The 18,955-nt window shown below is 46.5% G+C and overlaps 4 protein-coding genes across 8 annotated transcripts in view; 1 reads left to right on the top strand and 3 right to left on the bottom strand.

Moving 5' to 3' along the window:
- Positions 1 to 613: 613 nt before the first annotated feature.
- On the bottom strand, positions 614 to 3,845 carry NHLRC1 (NHL repeat containing E3 ubiquitin protein ligase 1). Its single transcript, XM_010708445.4, has one exon. It carries the CDS (start codon positions 3,456 to 3,458, stop codon positions 2,310 to 2,312), a length of 1,149 nt encoding a protein of 382 aa, XP_010706747.2. The 5' UTR covers positions 3,459 to 3,845; the 3' UTR covers positions 614 to 2,309.
- Positions 3,846 to 5,442: 1,597 nt separating this feature from the next.
- Positions 5,443 to 14,020, bottom strand: TPMT (thiopurine S-methyltransferase). 2 transcript variants are annotated; one of them, XM_019614287.3, is made up of 8 exons: positions 13,763 to 14,020; positions 12,967 to 13,059; positions 12,062 to 12,194; positions 11,590 to 11,642; positions 8,122 to 8,196; positions 7,351 to 7,436; positions 6,369 to 6,413; positions 5,443 to 5,581 (listed from the first exon to the last, which is right to left on the bottom strand). In XM_019614287.3, the coding sequence occupies exons 1-8, from the start codon at positions 13,879 to 13,881 to the stop codon at positions 5,466 to 5,468; spliced, it is 720 nt and encodes a 239-aa protein (XP_019469832.3). In that variant the 5' UTR covers positions 13,882 to 14,020; the 3' UTR covers positions 5,443 to 5,465. The 2 variants fall into 2 exon arrangements, with proteins under 2 accessions (XP_019469832.3, XP_085076255.1); XM_085220129.1 differs by lacking the exon at positions 5,443 to 5,581 and adding an exon at positions 5,591 to 6,273 and having other exon boundaries at positions 13,763 to 14,019.
- Positions 14,010 to 18,955, top strand: part of KDM1B (lysine demethylase 1B) — a 28,789-nt gene continuing 23,843 nt past the window's right edge. For 2 of the 3 annotated variants that reach the window (XM_085220125.1, XM_085220124.1), the window contains exons 1-4: positions 14,010 to 14,096; positions 14,221 to 14,287; positions 17,141 to 17,243; positions 18,071 to 18,195. In XM_085220125.1, coding sequence (XP_085076251.1) covers positions 17,154 to 17,243; positions 18,071 to 18,195 — 215 coding nt within the window. In that variant the 5' untranslated portion in view covers positions 14,010 to 14,096; positions 14,221 to 14,287; positions 17,141 to 17,153. Of the gene's footprint in view, positions 14,288 to 17,140; positions 17,244 to 18,070; positions 18,196 to 18,955 lie in introns of all 3 variants that reach the window. The other variant, XM_085220123.1, reaches the window with a different exon arrangement.
- Positions 18,718 to 18,955, bottom strand: part of DEK (DEK proto-oncogene) — a 44,579-nt gene continuing 44,341 nt past the window's right edge. For both annotated transcript variants that reach the window (XM_085220127.1, XM_085220126.1), the window contains exon 11: positions 18,718 to 18,753. In XM_085220127.1, the coding sequence (XP_085076253.1) occupies positions 18,733 to 18,753 (21 nt within the window). In that variant the 3' untranslated portion in view covers positions 18,718 to 18,732. The remainder of the gene's footprint in view (positions 18,754 to 18,955) is intronic.

Here is an 18,955-nt window from a genome sequence, read left to right as displayed (position 1 = left end):
TCAGCCACTCCTCATACACACTGCCCTCCAATCCCTTCATTAACTCTGGAGCCTTTTTGGGCACTCTGTCTAGACTGACCTTATATTGTGGTGCCTGTGTTCATCCTTCTTAAAAAACATTTAAAAAGAGAGGAAAACAGATACGTCTTTTAAAAAGCCTTGTAGCTGTTAATGGTGTTAACAATATAAACTCAAAGAGTTGGAGATTTCTTGAAAACCCACAAGTTCATAGCTGACTGCGCTTTATTAGCTTGAGGTAGGGCTGGATCAGCTCCTCGGCTCTCTTGCAACCTAGCCTAGCCTGTGGCCCGCGTTTGGCATGACAGAGCCATTGCTGGAGGAAACATCTGTGAAATCAAATTCTGCAGAAATTCATGGTCTGCTTTTTCTGGCATAGCTGCACTTTCACGGAAAGACCCGCAGGACTGTGCTCTTCTTTGAGATCAGACACTGGAGGAGAACACGGTTTTGTCAATCACTAAGCTAAATCACCTGCCAAACATTGGTTGGTCTACAATCAAATTGTTGCTCTGACACACAAGGGAAAGGTCACAGCCATGTGCCCCTCACGCCTCCCCATAGTACCCAAAGAAATTGAAGAGAAACCCTCAGCTAGGATGTATGTAGAATTTTATTTTCTTAAAAACAGGAACGTCTTGGCCTCTTCCTGTTCTCAGGAGTGTGGAAACAATTTGTTTGGACACTGGTGGATCCCACTTTCATCTGTTCTTATTCATATTCCAATGTATCCAACTCCTTGGGTATTTGACATCCAGTCCACTGTTCAATTAACCTTTACAAATAGCTGTATTTAATATACTTGTTTGCTTTGCTTTTATAAATGTTAACATAAGATACATAGTCTGAATATGAGAGCTTTAATACATTGTTTGATTTTAAGGGCCAAAATTACTCCAATTTGAAATATTTCATGCATGTTATTCATATAGTTATTAATTATTATTCATAGTTATTAAATGGCCAAGAAGTCAGAGCGGAAGCCAGATGAGAAGTTAATCAATAGAAAGATTACCCATGAACTTGAAACAGCTTTAGTTAATACACATGCTTTCAGTCACTAAATTTACCCTAGAAGTTTAATGTTAGTTTAATCTGTTTGTGTCCACCTCACAAGACACATTTACATGTAACCTCCTCTTAGTGCTGAACTACCTAGGTAATTATTTTAGAAACATGTGAATTCCTAGAATGCAGCATCTTCTAGTAGGTGCATTATATCGTTCTAAAAATAATACACATATACTTGGATTTCTGTGGTGTAGTAAGGCAAAAGAACTCACATCCACAGCAAAACGGTTTTCAAGAAAATATAGAAAGTTCTTAACCTGCTATCTGCTGTCAGCAAAATACTTTTTGTAGGCTCAAAAAGGCAAGGCTCTCACTCCTTTGTCCTTATTATTCTTCTCCAACATTCAAAATCTCAACTGAATTTTGCAGAGTGGTGCAGAAGTACCATATTAATCTCAAGACAGATGCAGGCAGTACTGGAAATCTCTCAAGAGTACCTGTGTTACTAACATGGCCAGTTCTATTCTGTAGATGCAGAAATACCCATGGTCTAAACACGAGTACCTGGAGATGCGTTTAGGGAAAGCCACACATGCCAGTAATTACACATCCCAATGAAGATATGGATCCACGCGATACGTGGGAAGTGTTAGTGTTTCAGTAAAACACTAAAAAAGTGGTAAGAAATGCATACAAAGAAGGGCATACCCAGAAGTGCATTTCCCCAATATGGAGAAGAAAACATAAAGGCTTTGAGCATCTTTTCACTTCATATAACCCACTAAATGCTAATAGCTCATGTATTGCAACTGATCATGGCTGGATCAACTGGCCTTAAGCTGAAGCTGCCACTTCTCCTATGATCAAGTCAGACTCTTTTGTCATGCAGAAATGTCAAAAACAGAATGTGAATAACAGTAAGCAAAAGCAGCATCCTTTTCTATCCCAGGTGCAGATCTTGGATTACTCTATTCCAAATGCTGTTAATAATACGTAGTATGAATTTTTGGTTGTCAGCATATGGAATAGTTCTAAAATTCCTAATTGCTTGGTTGGTTCACTGCTGACTTTGGTCTGCAGCAGCCACCATGTCTCCTGCAGCCATGCGTGGGATCTGGTGTACATTTTATGGGAAGTACAGTACTTGGTTTAAGAGAGCAATTTCATTTCATGTAAAGCTCAGGAAATCCTCCCCCCCTACATGCCTCTGAACACCAGCACCGCACACACTTCGTAGCCAAAAGCAGCTCAAACCAGTAGCAGAACACACCTAAGCCCACTCAGGCACAGCTATATATTTTCACTGAATGATCACCGCTGTCTAAAACAACGAGGGAGTTGTTTGCTGTGTAAGTTAGTCCTACGGGATAAGAAAGCCCGTGGCTTACAAGCGGGTTAAAGACAGGGAACTCCTCAGGTTTCCCCAGGCATATCACAGCCTGACTGCAGACATCGGTCACCACGATGCAGCCCTCTTTGTCAAAGGCCACAGCCGTGGTATATATTTTGGAGGGGAAAACGAGGTTCAGCCCAAAGCTATCCATCTGGCCAATGAGAGTCATGTCTGCACTGAATATCTTCATTCGGGTGCTGCAGCCGCTCGGTCCTTTAGTCTTCAGGTGCTCTATCACCACCACGGCACCCGAGCTCGGGCAGACGGCCACCCCTCTGGGGCTGGTCAGCTTGGAGCGCACCAGCTGGCACTGCTTCAGCCGCCCCCTGCCGAAGTCGGCCGTCAGGCGGTACAGAGCTCCGGCCTCGGCGTCCGTCACCATCACGTCGCACTCGGGGGTGGCCCCCAGACCCCACGGCAGGCAGAATCCTTCTCGCACGGCCAGAATCCCCCTCCCGTCAAAGTCGAAGGCCTTCACCGAGCGGTCCCCGCCGTCGGCGACCACCACGTGCCCGTCGGCCGTGACCGCCACGCCCAGCGGGTACTTGACGTCGTTGCCCGCGTCCCCCCGTTCGCCGAACCGCTGCAGGCAGGACCCGCTCGGCCCGAAGACGTGGATCCTCTTTTTGCCGTCGTGGGTCACCGCCAGACGCCCTGACGTCCGGCACGCCGCCACCCCCGTGGGGTTCAGCAGCGACCCCCAGCCGCCCAGCGACAGCCGCAGCCGCGGAGGAGCCGCGCCGCCGCCGCCCGCCCTGCCGAGGGCCGAGGGACCGCGGCCGCCGGGGCCCAGCAGCTCCAGCAGCTGCAGCAGCGGCAGGCAGTCGCCGGTCTCGCCGAGGCCGCAGGGCCGCCGGCAGAAGGGGCATTCCAGGCGTCGCCGCTCGGGGCCGCCCAGCGCCTCCACGCAGCCGCGGCACAGGACGTGTCCGCACGGCAGGTTACGCGGCCGCCGCCGCCCGCCGGGGCCGTACCGCTCGAAGCACACCCGGCACTCCAGCAGGCCCAGCTCCGCCTCGTCCGCCTCCTCCGCCATCCCCGCCGCGACCCGGCCGGCCTCAGCGGGACGGCGGCTGCCCCCTGCGGGCCGGCCGCGGCACGGAGCGTGGAGCTTCCCCTCCTTCCGCCGCCGCCGGGCGCCCACAGCCGCGCTCGGCAGCTCCGTGCAAGTCGCCGTAGCGTTGCTACTGCTATTCGTGCCCTGTATTGGGGCAAAGAAGCGGGCGCAATTGCACGCGATTTCTCTTGCTGTTCTGGGAAGCTTTTGAAAATGTAATATTTATCCTAATGGCTGCTCTTCCCACTGATGGCTGCACTCAGCTATCACGTGTCCACAAGCTCCATAAGTCCTAGTAGCTGTCACACCTAATCTGGATAGAACGAGAGGAGGCACTTGAACGAGAGAGGCACTTGAACTTCACTGCCAAGAAGTGGCAGCGTCCCGGATGAGCAGTTCTCTGCTCGTTCTGTCTCGCTGGCCACAAGAAGGTTACGTCTCTTTTCAGTTCTTAAAGCGGCAGTGGCCCTCAGCAGCTACGAGCAATACTGAGAATTGTAATGGAGTCCTGTGACGGTGCTGCACTCCCAGTACTGTGCTTGCTGTTGGGCCCCTTGCTACAAGAAAGACACTGAGGCCCTGGAGCACGTCCAGAGGATGGCAATGAAGCTGTGAGGAGTCTGGGGCACAAATTTTAAGGGAAGCAGCTGAGGGAGCTGGATTCTCTAGACTGGAGAAGTGGAAGCTCAGGGGGTATCTCATTGCTCTCTACAACTACCAGAAAGGAGGTTGTAGCAAGGCGGAGGTAAGCCTCCTCTTCTGCGTAACTAGTGATAGGATGGAAGAAAATGGCCTCAAGCTGTGCCAGAGGAGGTTCAGGTTGAACGTTAGGAAGAAGGCTTTCATCTCAGAATAGCGGTGAGGCACTGGAACAGGCTGCCCAGGGAGGTGGTGGAGTCACCATCCCCGGAGGTTTTCAGGAAAAGGGTAGCTGTGGCACTGAGGGGTGCGGTTTAGAGGGCATGAACGTTGGGTTGGTGGTTGGACTAGATGATCTTTGTGGTCTTATCCAACCTTAATGGTTCTATGAAATCATCAGAACATACAGTCATCGGTTCTAGAGACTCACAGCTCTTGGACTACAACATCAAAAATTCACATGGCTTTTCCTCTTGTGCTAGTATTACTGTCAGTGCAGCACATGGTAATCATACAAGTGTAATTGTTAGCAGGGGTGGAGAACAGCAGACTGTGCCAGCTTCCCACTTATCTTCCCCAGCTGCCCTTGTTGGCACCACAAAAAGCAGCATTTGAACCTGAGCTGCCATGACTCTGTGCTCACAAACTTCCCTTGCACAGACCTCCAGAGTTCTGGCCAGGCAGCAGCTGCTGGCAGCCACAGAGAAGAGACCTTAGTTATTTTTTCTTTAATTTCTGACTACATGAGCTGATAAATAGAAGGAAAAGGTACACTTTAAAACCACTTATTTATACGTGGACTTTAAGGAAGGCTATGCACAGCTGAAGACAGAAGTCAGCTGTGAAGTCAGAGCTGATTCTGAAAACAAAATCGTCCAAAGATGTTCCACAGACATTTTTTCGTACATTGAAGCCTGCTTTAAGAGTACCCCAAAACATTTAAAACGAGACAAACATAAAAGAAAGGTAGGAGTGTACACATAACAAACGTACAGTTACAAGACTGGTGTAGTCAGGATGGTATGTGTTTTACAGGTTTATAGTTAGAAAGATTATCATGGTGGAAAGAGACAATCAAAAATGAAATGCTCACCCGTGTCCCAGGCTTGCAGTAGAAAACTCCAAAAGGATGGATTTCCAGAAAGAGACCCTTCCTAGTGGCAGTCAGCCCTTAAATAGGGTCTAGGAGAGGAGCAGCAGGCTCTGCCCCTTCTGGTCACACACCTAGATTGCCTTCACCTGTGCTCCAAGGCTGACCAGTCCTTGCCTCAGGTGATCAATCACTGGTTCAGGCTGTGATTCAATAGTTCCCATACACAGGAGGTATGTTATTTAAATTGATTTTAATCAAGCTACAAACTTTATTAGATACATTACTTCCAGAAAATAATCTAGTCCCCACTGCTTGTGTCTGTCTGAGAAGTCACTGATTTTCTGAAGACACTTAATTTCACACTGGCTGCCTGAAAAGGAAGAAGGAACAACTAATCAAAGAATGGAAAGTCACTGAAGAAAGTAAGACATCAGAAAACAAGATCTCATGCACAGATCTCCTCCTGCTCCCTACTGGTGTTACACAAATCAACTGAGGAAAACTTACCTGTCTCTTTTGCACTGGGATGCAGCTGTCCATGACAATGACTCACTGTGCACAGACACTTCAGAGGTCTCAGAAAGATGTACATTTAAAAGGAGTACAATATCAAAGGACACCAGGAAGAACGTTCGAAACTAAATACCTGCCACAATTCTAACATTATCTTTTAAATTGAATGGAGTTGTACATTTAGCATTTCTGTAGCATGACATTTTACTTTTCTTCTTTGTCTACAAAAGTACAGCAGAAACCAATATCTAAAGGCCTTATATAAAAAAAAACAGGGCAGATGGTGATGAAGTGCAGAGAAAGGTGAAGTGGTCAAACAGGACTGAAGCTACAGGGCCACTATGTGCAATCCAAATCCTGAGAGGGTGAACGGATGCCAGGAAAGGAAAGAGTCAGTGTCTGCCTCTCGGGTTTTCCTCATGTCTTTTCAAGAGCTGAGAAGCTGCATTAACAGCAAAAGCCTTAAGACAGCATGGCACTTATTTCCCTTATTACTTTTCCGTGACTCAATCTCTTATGTAAGAAACAAGCAGATGATTCCATCACTTGCTGCAGAGGTAGAAGCACACAAATACACACTTTTTTTTGCAAAATAAAATAAAATAAAAATAAAAGTTCTAGGGGTTAGCTAAAGTACTACTTACCAAACAAGCTTTTAACTTCAGATTCAGGAACATAAAACGGTGGTCCTGGAAAGAAGATGGAAGCTAATCAGAGAGGAGACACAGGAAGGAGACAAATATCTGTACTGCAGCACCCTCAGCCTCTGTGTGCAGCCCCACCTGTGGGACCCAGAAAACACCATGGTGGAACTTCAGGTAGCCTCGGGTGCTGCTGCTCTGTTACCTCCAGGCTGCAGCCAGGACAGCCATGTTGTCAGGAGTTGGAAGGTCACAAACATGCCATGGATACAATCACTGTATCCATTCAGTGCAGCGTGTGAATTTAGCCAACAATCCCTGTATGTTATAATGGTATAATGCAAGCTATAAGCTGAATAATGTGAGAGGGAGAGCAATGTATGAAACTACTGTGACTAATGATAACAAGACCTATTCTTTGAAGGATAATTATGCCAAAGTGCTCAAAAGCAAAATATCTCTTTCTTTTGAGAGGCAGTAGCTAACATAATGAAAACTTAAAAAAACCTAGACATACTAGCACATAATAGAAGTTATAAAAGGGAAAAATACTTCATAGTTTACAGTTCCACCTCCTCCAGGCATATTCTGACCATGGTAGCAGTGAGGGGAAAGGCACAAGATGTGCAGCACATTGGGCTGCAGGTATTGGGCAAATAAACCAAGGGTCTAATGTGGTCAGTGCTCTTAGAAGTGCTGTGAGGTCCCTTGGCCAAACAGGGCGTATGATGTTATTCTAAGCATTCACTCTTCCAGTTTCATTTCGTTGTTAATATATCTTGCTTTTCCTTCACTTGTCCTTGGCACATCTGAGTGCCAGAGAGAAAGGGTCAAGCTTCCTCAACACCTAAAAGAACCATACTGACACAATCAGCTAACAAAGCACTGTTGATAAAAAAGCAGTACTAAGATATCTACCACATCTATCCCCAACTTGTATTACTATACATGCAAAATCAAAACACGAGCAGTGCAAAATTCTCACCATTGTATTTGGTTGGATCATATGAAACTGTAATGAGGAGATAAGAAGAGTTTTTCTCCATTAGGGAGCTCATCAAGGTGACGTAGCTAAAAGGAGATAGTCATACTTTATTATTTTGGAACAGCACAAACATTTAAGCATAGCATTCAAACTATTCACCAAATAAGGTAACGTGTTCCTGTGCAGAGACAAGTTGAACTGACCTGCACAGCAACCGAGTAGAAATTCATGAGCATGAAATTCATGCAGCTCACGAAGCATCCCAAGTAAAGGTTTCTATGCACTCTCCATAAACAAGCATTTCTCTCTTTTCCCACATTCACCTCAAAACTAACAGACAAAACATTCATCTGCCATGGTTTAGAACGCAGTACCAATCTTTTGAAATCTGCTGGGTGGCCTCAAACTAAACTCGGGTTGGCTATGGGCAAGAATGAAAAAAAATATAGGGAAGCAAGGAGAAAACGAACAAAGAGAGACAAGAGAAGTAGGTGGGGTGAAAAGGAAATAATAAAATTCAGATGAGACATGCAGCTCTGCTTCTGCTGGGTTGCAGCAAACCACATATTTTCCCACCAAGAGGCAGGGTGGCTTCCTGAAGGAAGCTCAGAAACAGAGAGGGCAGAGCTCTGTAGCTGCAGCTCGCCATAAAGAAAAATGTGTTTAGGTTACTTTATTGAGTGAGAGAGAATTCATCCCCGGGTGGCAGGAGGAAACAAAAGAGTCATTGGATACATCAGGGAAAAGTAACAGCCAAGCAAATTCACTGACCGTTGTCTGTCACATGGATTCACAGCCACTAGAGCTCCTCTGTCCCAAACCCCATCAAACTTGCCAACAATTGCACTGTAGAAAGAGGAAAAAGCTTAAATATAGCAATAGGGTTACGTTATCATTATTCAGATACTTCTGTGTAGTCACAAATGGTCTCCAGCTATCTGTACAGACCTGATTTGCTGATATGGTCCAGCATTTTCCAAACAATGCAAACAGGCTCTTGAGAAACCCTCCCGTACACTGTCCTGCTACGACAGCATGAGGTGCTGGAATTGCTCAGCATTTCCTTTTCTCTAGGGGGTGCAGAGACAAGCGGGAGGAGGACGGTAGTTTAAATACTTTGGGGATTTAAGTCTGGGTTTTTGGCAATCATGCTCCAGTATAATCCTTGAGGCAGCACTGATGTGTATTTGGGACGCTGATGGTTTACGGCCAACTTCTAAAGCCCACGTATGATTTCTAACACAAGTTAAAGAAGGCACCTCCCTGCATTAGGGCTACTGAATATGGCACACTCAGGCATTTTTAACACCTCAGTTCCCAGCTACATGCCCAGGACAGGTAGCTGCAGTTTGCAACTTGTTTAATCTTAGAAAAGCTAAGGTAAGCTGATGCTTGCCTCAGTCTAATGCTGCCACAGGCATTATTTGCCCCTGAATGTGCTGGCAGATGGCTTCAAGGACTACCCAAAGCCTGCACGTAGCCAAGACTATTGGAAAATGCCTTTGTTAATGGGTGGTAAGAGCAGTAGAAGATGTTTAGGGGTATAAAGAGCCTTGGTTCTGGTGGTTATTAAAACTGGAGATTAAAGAGTAATGTAATAATAAACTGCATTATTTTAGAAGTCTGAAATACATTTACTTAAAGAGAAAAAAAAAAAAAAAATTGGTAATACCATTTTGTGCACTGGGAAAATGCCTGAGTCCCATTGCATCATTTTTCTTCACTTCTCCCTGCCCTGCTGCTCATTTCATTGCAACAGCACTTCTGAGTTTCTGGCACCTAACCTAGAAGCTCCTGTACTTCCTGCTCTACTGCGATGAGACATGATAACACTGTAAATTCTCAACTTCTTTCAAAGCTTGCCAAGACTAAGCCTCTAATTTAAATAATCAGTCTTCTATAAGAAAGGAGAGTTTTAAAGAGACAGTTAAGTATAAAGTGGGGATGAGGGGGGCAGGTAACAAACTCAACCACCTGAGGCTTGGAGGCTGTTCTCTGCATAGACAAGCCTGCTGTGTGAGCTCAGGAAAAACCCTGCTGGTTTTTTTTTGCACCTGTTTTTTTTTTTTTCCAGCTTGAATCTGGTCTAACTGTAATGGCAGCAGTGATTCCATGCAGGCATTTCAGGTACTTTGCTCCCCACCATTTCACTGGGGACTACAGCCACGGCAGGCTGCAGGCAGCCTCATGCTGTGACCTTTCCTTGCATCTGGTCTCCTGGCTGCCTGGACCTCAGGGCCTGCTGAGCCATCTGGGTGCTCCCTGTCTCTCCGTGCATTCAGCTCTCTTCTGAGGAGAACAAAGCCACGAGGAAAAGGAGGAAAAGGCACACAGTTGACTTTCATCCTAATGAACATCAGCCTCACATTGCCTCCTCCTATGGCTTTATACAATATGCAGCATGAGAGATGGCAGTCTATTTACTACTCCAATTTATAAAAATCAATAAAAATCAACATCTAATACAGGAATTCACGTACCCACAGAAATCCTGCTTCATCTAGGCAATGAAGTTATGAATTGCTCTCTCTGCAGAAGTTTAGTAGATTCACTTGAAGCAGCTTTTTGTTTTTGTATGTTTTTATATGGCCTGGCAGCCATAATAGTGTTAGGACACACGACGATTGTGTAATATAACTGTTCACCACACTTCCCAGAATTCCCTCCAGAAGCAGTAATTGCTGTCACTCTTTAACTATCAGGAGGCTTTGAAATGCTTCATTCTGACAAAGGTCACCACAGCACACCTGAGATTTCCTCTAATGATTGTTAGGCATGGAGATCAAAAGGGTTTGTTAGCAGGCCAGCCTCAGCAAGAGAGAAATAAGTTTAATTCCCATAATTACTGGGTGATTGTCTGTACATAGAAACTAGAGCTGCATGTGCATTTTGCAGTCCCAGTTACCTGCTGACTGCTGTAGGAACGAGGTCTGTGCTCTCACCAAAGCAGCACTCAGCACAGAGCCCCATGTCCAGGATGTCTATCTGCCAGTCTGCTTTATGAGTGACAAACCTGTGTGTACTGGGCTCACAGACATGAACTGAAAATTTCACTAGTTACCTATTTTTGGTTAATCTCACAGTATTATTCCATTGCATTGTGACGGAAGGTATGGGACTCACCAGCTACTTGCTACCAATTTTGGAACTGGATTTTTCAAAAACTGCAGATGAGAAACTCAAGCAGTCCCTGGGTAACCTGTCAGCTCATGGTTAGAAGTGTATGTAGGAATCAGCACAGCAAGTAGCTCCATCACAGGGGGGAAAGCAGGGAGGAAAATAGGCAGTATCTACAAAGTCGCTTTTGTATACTGTCCATCTGTTCCAAGGCATTCATTTTTGCAAGACCGGTTATATACGCAACATTCAAAGCGAATGAAGTCAGCTACAACAGCAAAAGTCTTAGCAACAGTCCATTGTAAAGGTTAAGCCTTGACCTCCTTGCACAGCCTGCAGTCTCTGGCTATCCTAAGTACTGCTGCAGGCCTGAGGACATTTCGGGACAGACTTACATCTTTGGTGAGCACCACCAGGAGGCTTCTGGGGACAAATAAACAAGCAAGACATACTACTGCCCAAGGCAGAACCTCCTGTGCTAGAGGCTGAGAGAGTCCCTGCACAGCTCTGTGCTCTGCAAAATCCCCCACCCACTGACACCTGAGCAGGTGCAAAGCCAGCACCAGATCTAAGAAGCGACTCCAGAGGATGCAGAGAACAAAGGGCCACAATATTTTTCAGGATTCATTAGTGTGGGTGGTGCTGAAGTATGCTGCATTTTCCATTGTGTCTTTTAACTAATAAGGAAGAAATAATTAATAAGGATATTATAGCAGTAAGAGTAACTTACAGTAAGTTAAGCTATGTTTGTAAAGGCACTTGGAGAGTCACAGTCGGACAATATGTTATGCAGTGACATAAACGGGGCATGATGCAAAATACTTTAAGTCCACTTTTACAAGTGTGTTAGATAGTGGCCATTCACATTTCTCACACAAGTTTAGGTTTCTTTAGAGGATCTGGTCCAAATAACATGATTGGACAGTATTAATCACAGAATATCCTGAGTTAGATGGGACCTACAAGGATCATCAAATCCAACTCCCAGCTTCACGAAGCACCATCCAAAATACAAACCTTACATCTGAGAGCGTTGTCCAAAAGCTCAAACTGCCCTGAACTCCAGCAATTTTGGGCCACGTTTGGTTATAGAAAATTGTAGAAAACTCCGTGCATTCCTACCTGGACAAATCATAAATACTGCAGCAGTACAGACAAATGTTTCCAGAGGTACTCTAAAATAAAAAGCAAGGGAAAAAATACTCATCAGAAACTACATCTTTAAATATACACGTAGGTGTAATGAAGGAAACCCACGAGAAACCCTTTATACTTTTATATTTATTTATTTTAACTGAGGTGCCTCTCCTGATCCTTTCCATAGAGGTTCTAGCCTGTTGAGGCACGCAACTGTTCAATTTTAAAATATGCTACTTTGTCAACTTTATGTTCAGGCCTTTTAAAGTCATTCAAAAGGCTGAAAGTAACACACTGAAAAGAACTGCTCAGTCCAGTGCTCCCTTCTAAACCTGAGAAGGAGAAGTGAATGACTACCGGTAAGGCAGAGGCACAAAGCAGAAGGACTTGTTTGCTCCGTTGTGCCTGCATTACATGGCTGAACACACCAGGCTGTCTGGCAGTGCAGAAGACATACCTGCAACTTTTTGGCTCCTGAGATCCCTGGGACTGGCTCTTCACAATAAAGGAGACCTTGATCTGCAAAGAACTCCTTCAGCGCTTGCTCGCTGACATCCACGCCGACGACGGTGTGTCCCATGTCTGCCAGCCTGTGCACAGTAGAGGTCCCGAGGTTGGGTGAGCACCTCAGTACACCAACATCTCCTCTACACCATGTGTTCATAGAGAAATGCTCCCCAGGCTCCGGCTTCAGGATGGACTGGTGCAACTCACCTCGACTTTCTGCAGCTCTCATATTTTATTGAACACTACCCCCGTGCAATCTGAGTTTAAATTAGCACCACTCAGCATATGGCTGCTGAGGGCTTGAAGGCTTTTTTGGGCCCAATTGGTTATTCCTTTATTCCTATGAACCTGGTGAAAGCGAGGATGATTAAACAGAGAACCTATCGCTGTTTGCACAAACATGTTTTGTTGCAGGAGCCGAGGCAGCCAGGCTGTCCTGTGGCCCAGCAGTTTGGCGACGGGGCAGGGCTGTGTGCTGCCCAGCAAGCAGTCATTGTCACAGACTGTGGTAACCTGGGCTGTTGGGATTCCATGGGGAAGTGGTTCAGTTGGGGGGGTTGGTTTGTGTTTATTCCCACTGGCAACCACACAGACCTCTGCGGCCCATATTATTTGTAATAACCCCTTCCTCTCCCCTCCCCCAAAAAATAAAAAAGTGAAAGTAAAATTTTAAAAGTGTTAAAAATATATATATATATTTAGCCCAAATCACTTAAATTCCCAGCAAACGAACCACTCTCCCCTCAGCCTGCCTCCAGCAGCATGTTTCCACCAGCCATTACAAGGCTGGGAATTTCCCTTCTCCCTCCCCACACCAGTAAGGGTTTTCCAGTCACGATCCCTGCCATTCCGTACCACTTCATGTCGACTGCTTTACCACAAAGAGGGAAAAATATCCTCAGCCCATTCCTGCCATCCACCAGAAGGTCCAGGTGCTTCTGTAGGAGCCTGCAGGGGAACAGAGGCGTTTCTCTCAGCATTAGGAGGGAGTGTGGGCACTGGCACAGAGTGCTGCGCAGCATGCCAAGCAGTGCCCAAACCCTTTGATGCAATACATATTCATAGTCAAAAATACCATTAGAAATACAAATAAATGAATTCACCTTCCATTTTCTTAGAAAATAACCTCCGTTTCTGCTAGCAAAGGACACCTTTCTGCTTGTCTTTCTAGGTAACAAAGCCCATGGTAATGATCCCATCTCTTGTTGGGCCACTCAGACAGTGCTGGTTAAATTGCTATACCACTCCTCTAGAAATGGCTTTCAGGCAATTCCCACTGGATGATGGCTGGGTTTGCACCTTGGCCCCGTCTCCCAGCACAGCAATCAGTCCAGTCCCACCCCTCACACCCCACAGCAGCGTGGAGTTGTCGCTTCAGCAGGCGTGGGGCTTCGGTCAAATCATCTAAAGCTAATCATCTAAATCGTTTAGAACATCGTTTAGCGTTAGATTTAAGGAGTAAAGGCTCTAAACGCAGCGCGAATTGAACGTTCTCTGCCGTTTTTAAACAAACGTAGGTGACAACAACGATTTCAGTTTCAGGCCGTGGCTGCACCGATCATTTTTCCTGCCGTAAGCTCCGCACTTATTACCGAGAGCCGCTCATCCCGCCCCCCGCACTGCGCCCGGGCCGAAGAGCGAAGCGACCTACGGATGCCCGTGCTCCTTATGGAAGGCGGTGGCACCCGCGCTCCACTTCCGCAGCCATTCCTCCACGGACAGCACCCGCTCCCGCTGCGCCTGGCTCCCGCAGCCCCCCGGCTCCTCCATCTCCCCTCCGACGAGCCCCTCGACGCGGCCGTTCCCAGCGGCGGCACCTGCACGGCGGCGGGGCCGGCCCGGGGCGGCGCCTCTCTCTCTACGCACCGCGGAGAGCGGAAGCGGCGGCGGCGGGAGGCGGGCTGAGGGCGCTCGGCGCCGGTAGGAGGAGGAGGAGGAGGAGGAGGAGGAGGAGGAGGAGGATGGCGCTGGGGATGGCCGCGGCGGTGAGTGAGCCCCGCTGCCCGTCGGCCCCCGACCCGGCGGCGGGGCAGGTGCAGACGCAGCCCCCCCCCGAGCTCACCGCCGCGCCCCCCCCTCCATCCTTCCCCCCTTCTCTCCCCGCTGCAGCTCTAGCAGGAGGCGGCTCGGGCACGCGTGGATGCGCTCTCCGGCCCCCGGGCGAGCCGGACCCGAGGTGAGCGCCCCGGGGACGCTGTCAGGGCCGGGGGACTCCGGGGCGGCTGCTGTCAGCGCGCTGGGGCTGCGCCCGGCCGCGGCTCACCGGCTGCTCTCGCTTCCTGGGTGTGGGCTGTGTCTGTGTGTGCGTGGTTTCTATTTTCTTCTCTTTCCTTCTCTTTAATTTTTTTTTTTTCCCCCAATGCAAACTTGCTGTTAAGTCTCCCCGCACAGGCCGGGCGTTACGGGGATGAAGCGGTACGGAACGTGGCACAGCGTAGGGATGTGTGTCTCTTTCCCCTTTAAAGGGTCTCTTTCCTCCGGCACTGCGATGATAGGGTGCGCAGAGTCGCATAAAGCATAGCGAAGTAGGCAGTGTCCGCTGCTCTTGAGAAAGCTGTGGGAGTGGGAGGTGTGGGGCTTTTGGGAGGGGAAGCGAAGGCAAAGCGGTGTACAGCTGGAAACAATGGCCTTAATGCAGTTATATCTGCAAACCCACCTCTTCTCCACCTTCTGCCTCATCCCCTGCCAGCAGGATCCACGTCAAAAACACATCCGTGCTTCCATACATCTGCTCTCTGCCTATCAGGGCAGGAGGCCCTCTGAACCAGCGACGTTTTCACCAAACTTCTCAGTGGACAGGGGCTGTTTCTTGATTTTTTTTCCCCCAGCCCCACATAGGTGGGGTTGCATACTCCCCTCTGACTTTTGGATGAGCTCTGACCACCTGCAGCCCCCGCCTGGCTGCAAGGGATGATCAGCTGGCGTGGGAGGCCGAGGCGATAGAGAGGTGATGCAAAAGGATACTGTTGATAGGACAAGGGGGAATGGTTTCAGACTAAAAGAGGGCAGATTCAGACTAGGTGTCAGGGGGAGATTTTTCACTGTGAGCGTGGTGAGGCACTGGCACAGCTGCCCAGAGCTGGGAGTGCACCAACACTGGAGGTGTTCAAGGCCAGGTTGCATGGGGCCCTGGGCAGCCTGACTGGTGGGGGTGCCAACCCCTACCCATGTCAGGGATTTGGAACTGGATGGGTTTTGAGGGTCTTTCCAACCCAAACCATCCTGTGTTTCAGTGACAGTTGTGCTACTGGACAGCCCTGTCAGCAAAACCTGACTTTCATTTCCTGGGGCTTGAAGTGGTACTTTTGGGAAATGTCACCTAAGTGGCACTAGCGGGCTTTCCTTTCTCTTCTCCAACCACAGCCATCTCCATACAGTGGAGTATATGGTGGTGGACTGCTGTAGCTTTTTTGGCATAATAAAAGATATATCTTTTCTCCCTCTCGTTACATATAATGTTTGCATACAAAAAAGAAAGTTAATTTTTGAGTTGGCTTCCTGAACTCAGTTACTTTCTCACATATGTGGACATCCTGTGATATTCTTTTTTTTCCCCCTTCTGCACTCAAATCAGTTCCTCCTACCTGGGGAGCAGAAACTTTGTAACAACGCTTGTTCTCTCTTGCTGCTGCCTTTACTTAGGAGAATTAGTGAACGAAGCCACTGCTAGCACTCCATGCTGTCAATTGGAATGAGGAGGACGCAGCCTGGAACAACAGAAAGAAATCCCAGATAAAGTACAAATACATACTTAAAAATAGTGATAAAAAATTGCAATCTGATCCCTATTACACCAAGGTAACATTCATGATTCAGTGCTGTAGTCTGTTTCCTTTACGTGTGGCGGAGTGCACTTAGATTTAATTCTTCCTGCAAGCTATTTTATTTGTATTTTAATCCCTGCAAAAAGAATACCTTTGATTATAATGTTTTACATATGCTTTCCCATTTCTGCAGTGTACTTTCTCATACTCCGTGCTTTCCAGATTACATGATGAACTGTGGCCTTCTTCCTGTTCCCAGGGATGTAGTTAAATACAAGCATGGATTTGCCTTCTGGTGAAAAACTTCTCTCCGGAAGCAGCTCAGGAGTTACATTTGTGATCTCCCAGTTAACTAACATCATAATGCAGTTGCTGCTGTTTAGACCCCAAATTCTGATGCACATTCACAGGAGGGTGTGTGAGTCATAGAATTACCAAGGTTGGAAATAGACCTCCAGAATCATTCAGTCCAACCACCCACATATCATCAATGCTTCCCCACTAATCCACGTCTCTCAGTACAACATCTAAATGGTTCCTGAACACCTCCAGGGTGTTCAGTGACTCGGCCACCTCGCTGGGCAGCCCGTTCCAGTGCCTGACCACTCTTTCTCCCATCTAACCTGTGTGCCGTGGTGCAGCTTGAGGCCGTTACCTCTCATCCTCTCACCAGCTGTGTAGGAGAGGCTGACCCTCACTTAGCCACAACCTCCTTTCAGGTAGCTGTAGTGCTATAAGGTCTCCCCAGAGTCTCCTCCAATCTAAACAATCCCAGTTTTGAACTGGTGTTTGACTTGGTGGTGAACATCTGAATAAAAGTGCTGTACCACGCAGCTCTCTTGCTACCTATAAATCAGTTGTCAATGAGAAGAGCATTGTGAAGGCTTGGATTTCAGAGCTCGCACTGTGAACTGAAGTCTACTCACTTTGCTGACCCTAATTCTAGTCCAGATCATCACGTAATGCAAATCAGATTACTGGAATCCAGGGTATGCTGATCTGGAACAGTCTGTCAAGATGTACTCAAAGATCTAATCTTAACTCTGAATTTAGTTTAAGATAAGATCGTTGTTCGTTTCCCCATAATGCCACCTTCATTTCCATCTTGAGTTACTAAGTAGGCTGAACAGATTCTTGTCCAGGTTACTCTGACAGGAGAGGCAGTGTAAGTGTGGCTGTACTGTCCAAGTGATTGGATAGCTCTGCAAATTCAACCAATTATTTTTTTTTTTTTTCTTAACTTCTCTCAACCTCTTTCTTTACAGGTCAAATAATACAATGTCAACTGGAAGGGTACGAACAAAGAAAAAGGCATGTTCTTCGGAGCAGTCTCCAGACAGCCTTCCTCTGAGGAGTTCTGGAAGACAGGTATTTATAACAATTTGATACTCTTGTATTTCTGTTTTCTGTTAACGTTTATAAAGAAAGTGTTTCACTGTGGATACTTCAGGGATAGGACGTTTTTGCAGGAAGAGGGAGAATCAATTAGTTCTGTGAAGAAGTAGGCAAAGCTTCTTTTTTATCAACAGTATTCGGAAGAGACAAATGCTCAGTATGACTTGAAAATTCTTGATGTGTTAAAAGTACGACCAGAGCTTTCTGTGCAGCTGAACCAGGCTGTGCACGACCCAAACCAATGTGATACACAGCATCTCTGAAGCCCATAAGAGGCATCTGGTATACAGTTTTGTATCTGGAGTCCAAAAAATTCCTCCAAACCACCCTAACATTTTGTTTGAGGTGCAGATAAGATCACGGCTAATTAACATCAGTAAGTACGTGAAGGAGAGATTTTTTGAAGGTGGAATAAAAAGAACGCCTGAGGCTTGACTCATTAGCATGTGACGGAGCTTAAAATACTATTTAAACCAGAGGCTTTGCTTATAATTTCTTCAATGGTATCAGTTAAGCTAAGCTAAGTTAAGCTAAGGCAAGACATTTTTAGCTTTAAATGATATTTCCATCCTTACTGTTCTGTTTTTTGTTTGTTTGTTTGTTTTTCTGGGGGGAAGAGATAGAAAAAATGACCTAATTAAACAGCTGTTTCATGCTGCAGCAATTTCACAGTGGATTCAGAAAGTTTAGTTTGTGTCCTTTATTCAATGCCATGCCACAAGATGCACAACTGTCTGAATGCCTCTGTTAGAAAACACATCTGTGTCGTTTCTGGTCAGATTTCAGCTATTCTTTATTAGGTGAAGAAGAAAGCAGCCGAGGCAACAGATGATGATGATGATGCATCAGAAAAGAAATACAGGAAATGTGAGAAAGCTGGATGCACTGCAACGTGTCCCGTTTGCTTTGCCAGCGCAGCCGAAAGGTTTGTTTATTTTCATTTGCATTTTTTCATGGAGTCTTCTAAGCTTGCTATTTGCAATTCTAACCACATTTTGAAAAATCCCTTCATTTTCAAGTGTAGAGGGAGAACTGAAGGACACTAATACCAGTCTTAAGATGCCAGGAAAGTGTCACAGGTTGTTCAGTTTGTGGTTAAGGTTCTACCGCTCAAGTTGCTAATTCTGATAGAGTGTGTCTTCAGCTTAGTATAAGCCTATTGATGTTATTAATGGTGTCCTCTGGAACACGCCTTGTTTCTGTGAAACCAAGAGCATCTGAGTGTAACCTGAGGAAGCTAAACTTGCTTTCAAGATGGAAAATGAAACCGCCGTCTACTGCAGAAATTCTTGATCGCTTTGTTGTTGGAATGTTTTGCAGTCCGAGGTGAGACTCTGAGCCTCGACATTTTAGGACTTGGGAGACAATCGTACTTCTTTGAACTCCTTGTTCTCAAGTTGTTTGTGACTTTCAGTGTGCTAATGTCAGCCCTTTTGCATTCTGACCCTGGAGATGCATCTCGTCAGTACTGTGTGTTCAGTATCTATAAAAAGAAACATATCAGGCCTCATTATGCAGTAGGCAGACTGTAATTATATGGCATTGTTCCCTCTCTCGTTAATTGGGCAAACTTTCCTCATTTTATTTATTCTCCAATGATATAAAATACTCCAATGCCTCATTTACTTACCTATGAGAATTCTTCTTTGTTAGCTGGAGTTAAATGTTGTCACAGAAAAGCCAAG

This window comes from Meleagris gallopavo, chromosome 3 (genome assembly GCF_905368555.1).
Source record: "Meleagris gallopavo chromosome 3, MGAL_WU_HG_1.1, whole genome shotgun sequence".
NCBI classification, from domain to species: Eukaryota; Metazoa; Chordata; class Aves; order Galliformes; family Phasianidae; genus Meleagris; species Meleagris gallopavo.
This window is presented reverse-complemented; position numbering and strand designations above follow the sequence as displayed.

Bases quoted from the DNA above. Each gene is read 5' to 3' on its own strand.
- NHLRC1 (XM_010708445.4), bottom strand. From the start codon at position 3,458: ATGGCGGAGGAGGCGGACGAGGCGGAGCTGGGCCTGCTGGAGTGCCGG.
- TPMT (XM_019614287.3), bottom strand. From the start codon at position 13,881: ATGGAGGAGCCGGGGGGCTGCGGGAGCCAGGCGCAGCGGGAGCGGGTG. The intron at 13,060-13,762 runs GTAGGTCGCTTC...GTTCCCCTGCAG, and splicing joins CATAAGGAGCACGGGCATCC to GCTCCTACAGAAGCACCTGG. The intron at 8,197-11,589 runs GTAGGAATGCAC...CTCTTTCTACAG, and splicing joins AGTATTTATGATTTGTCCAG to TGCAATTGTTGGCAAGTTTG.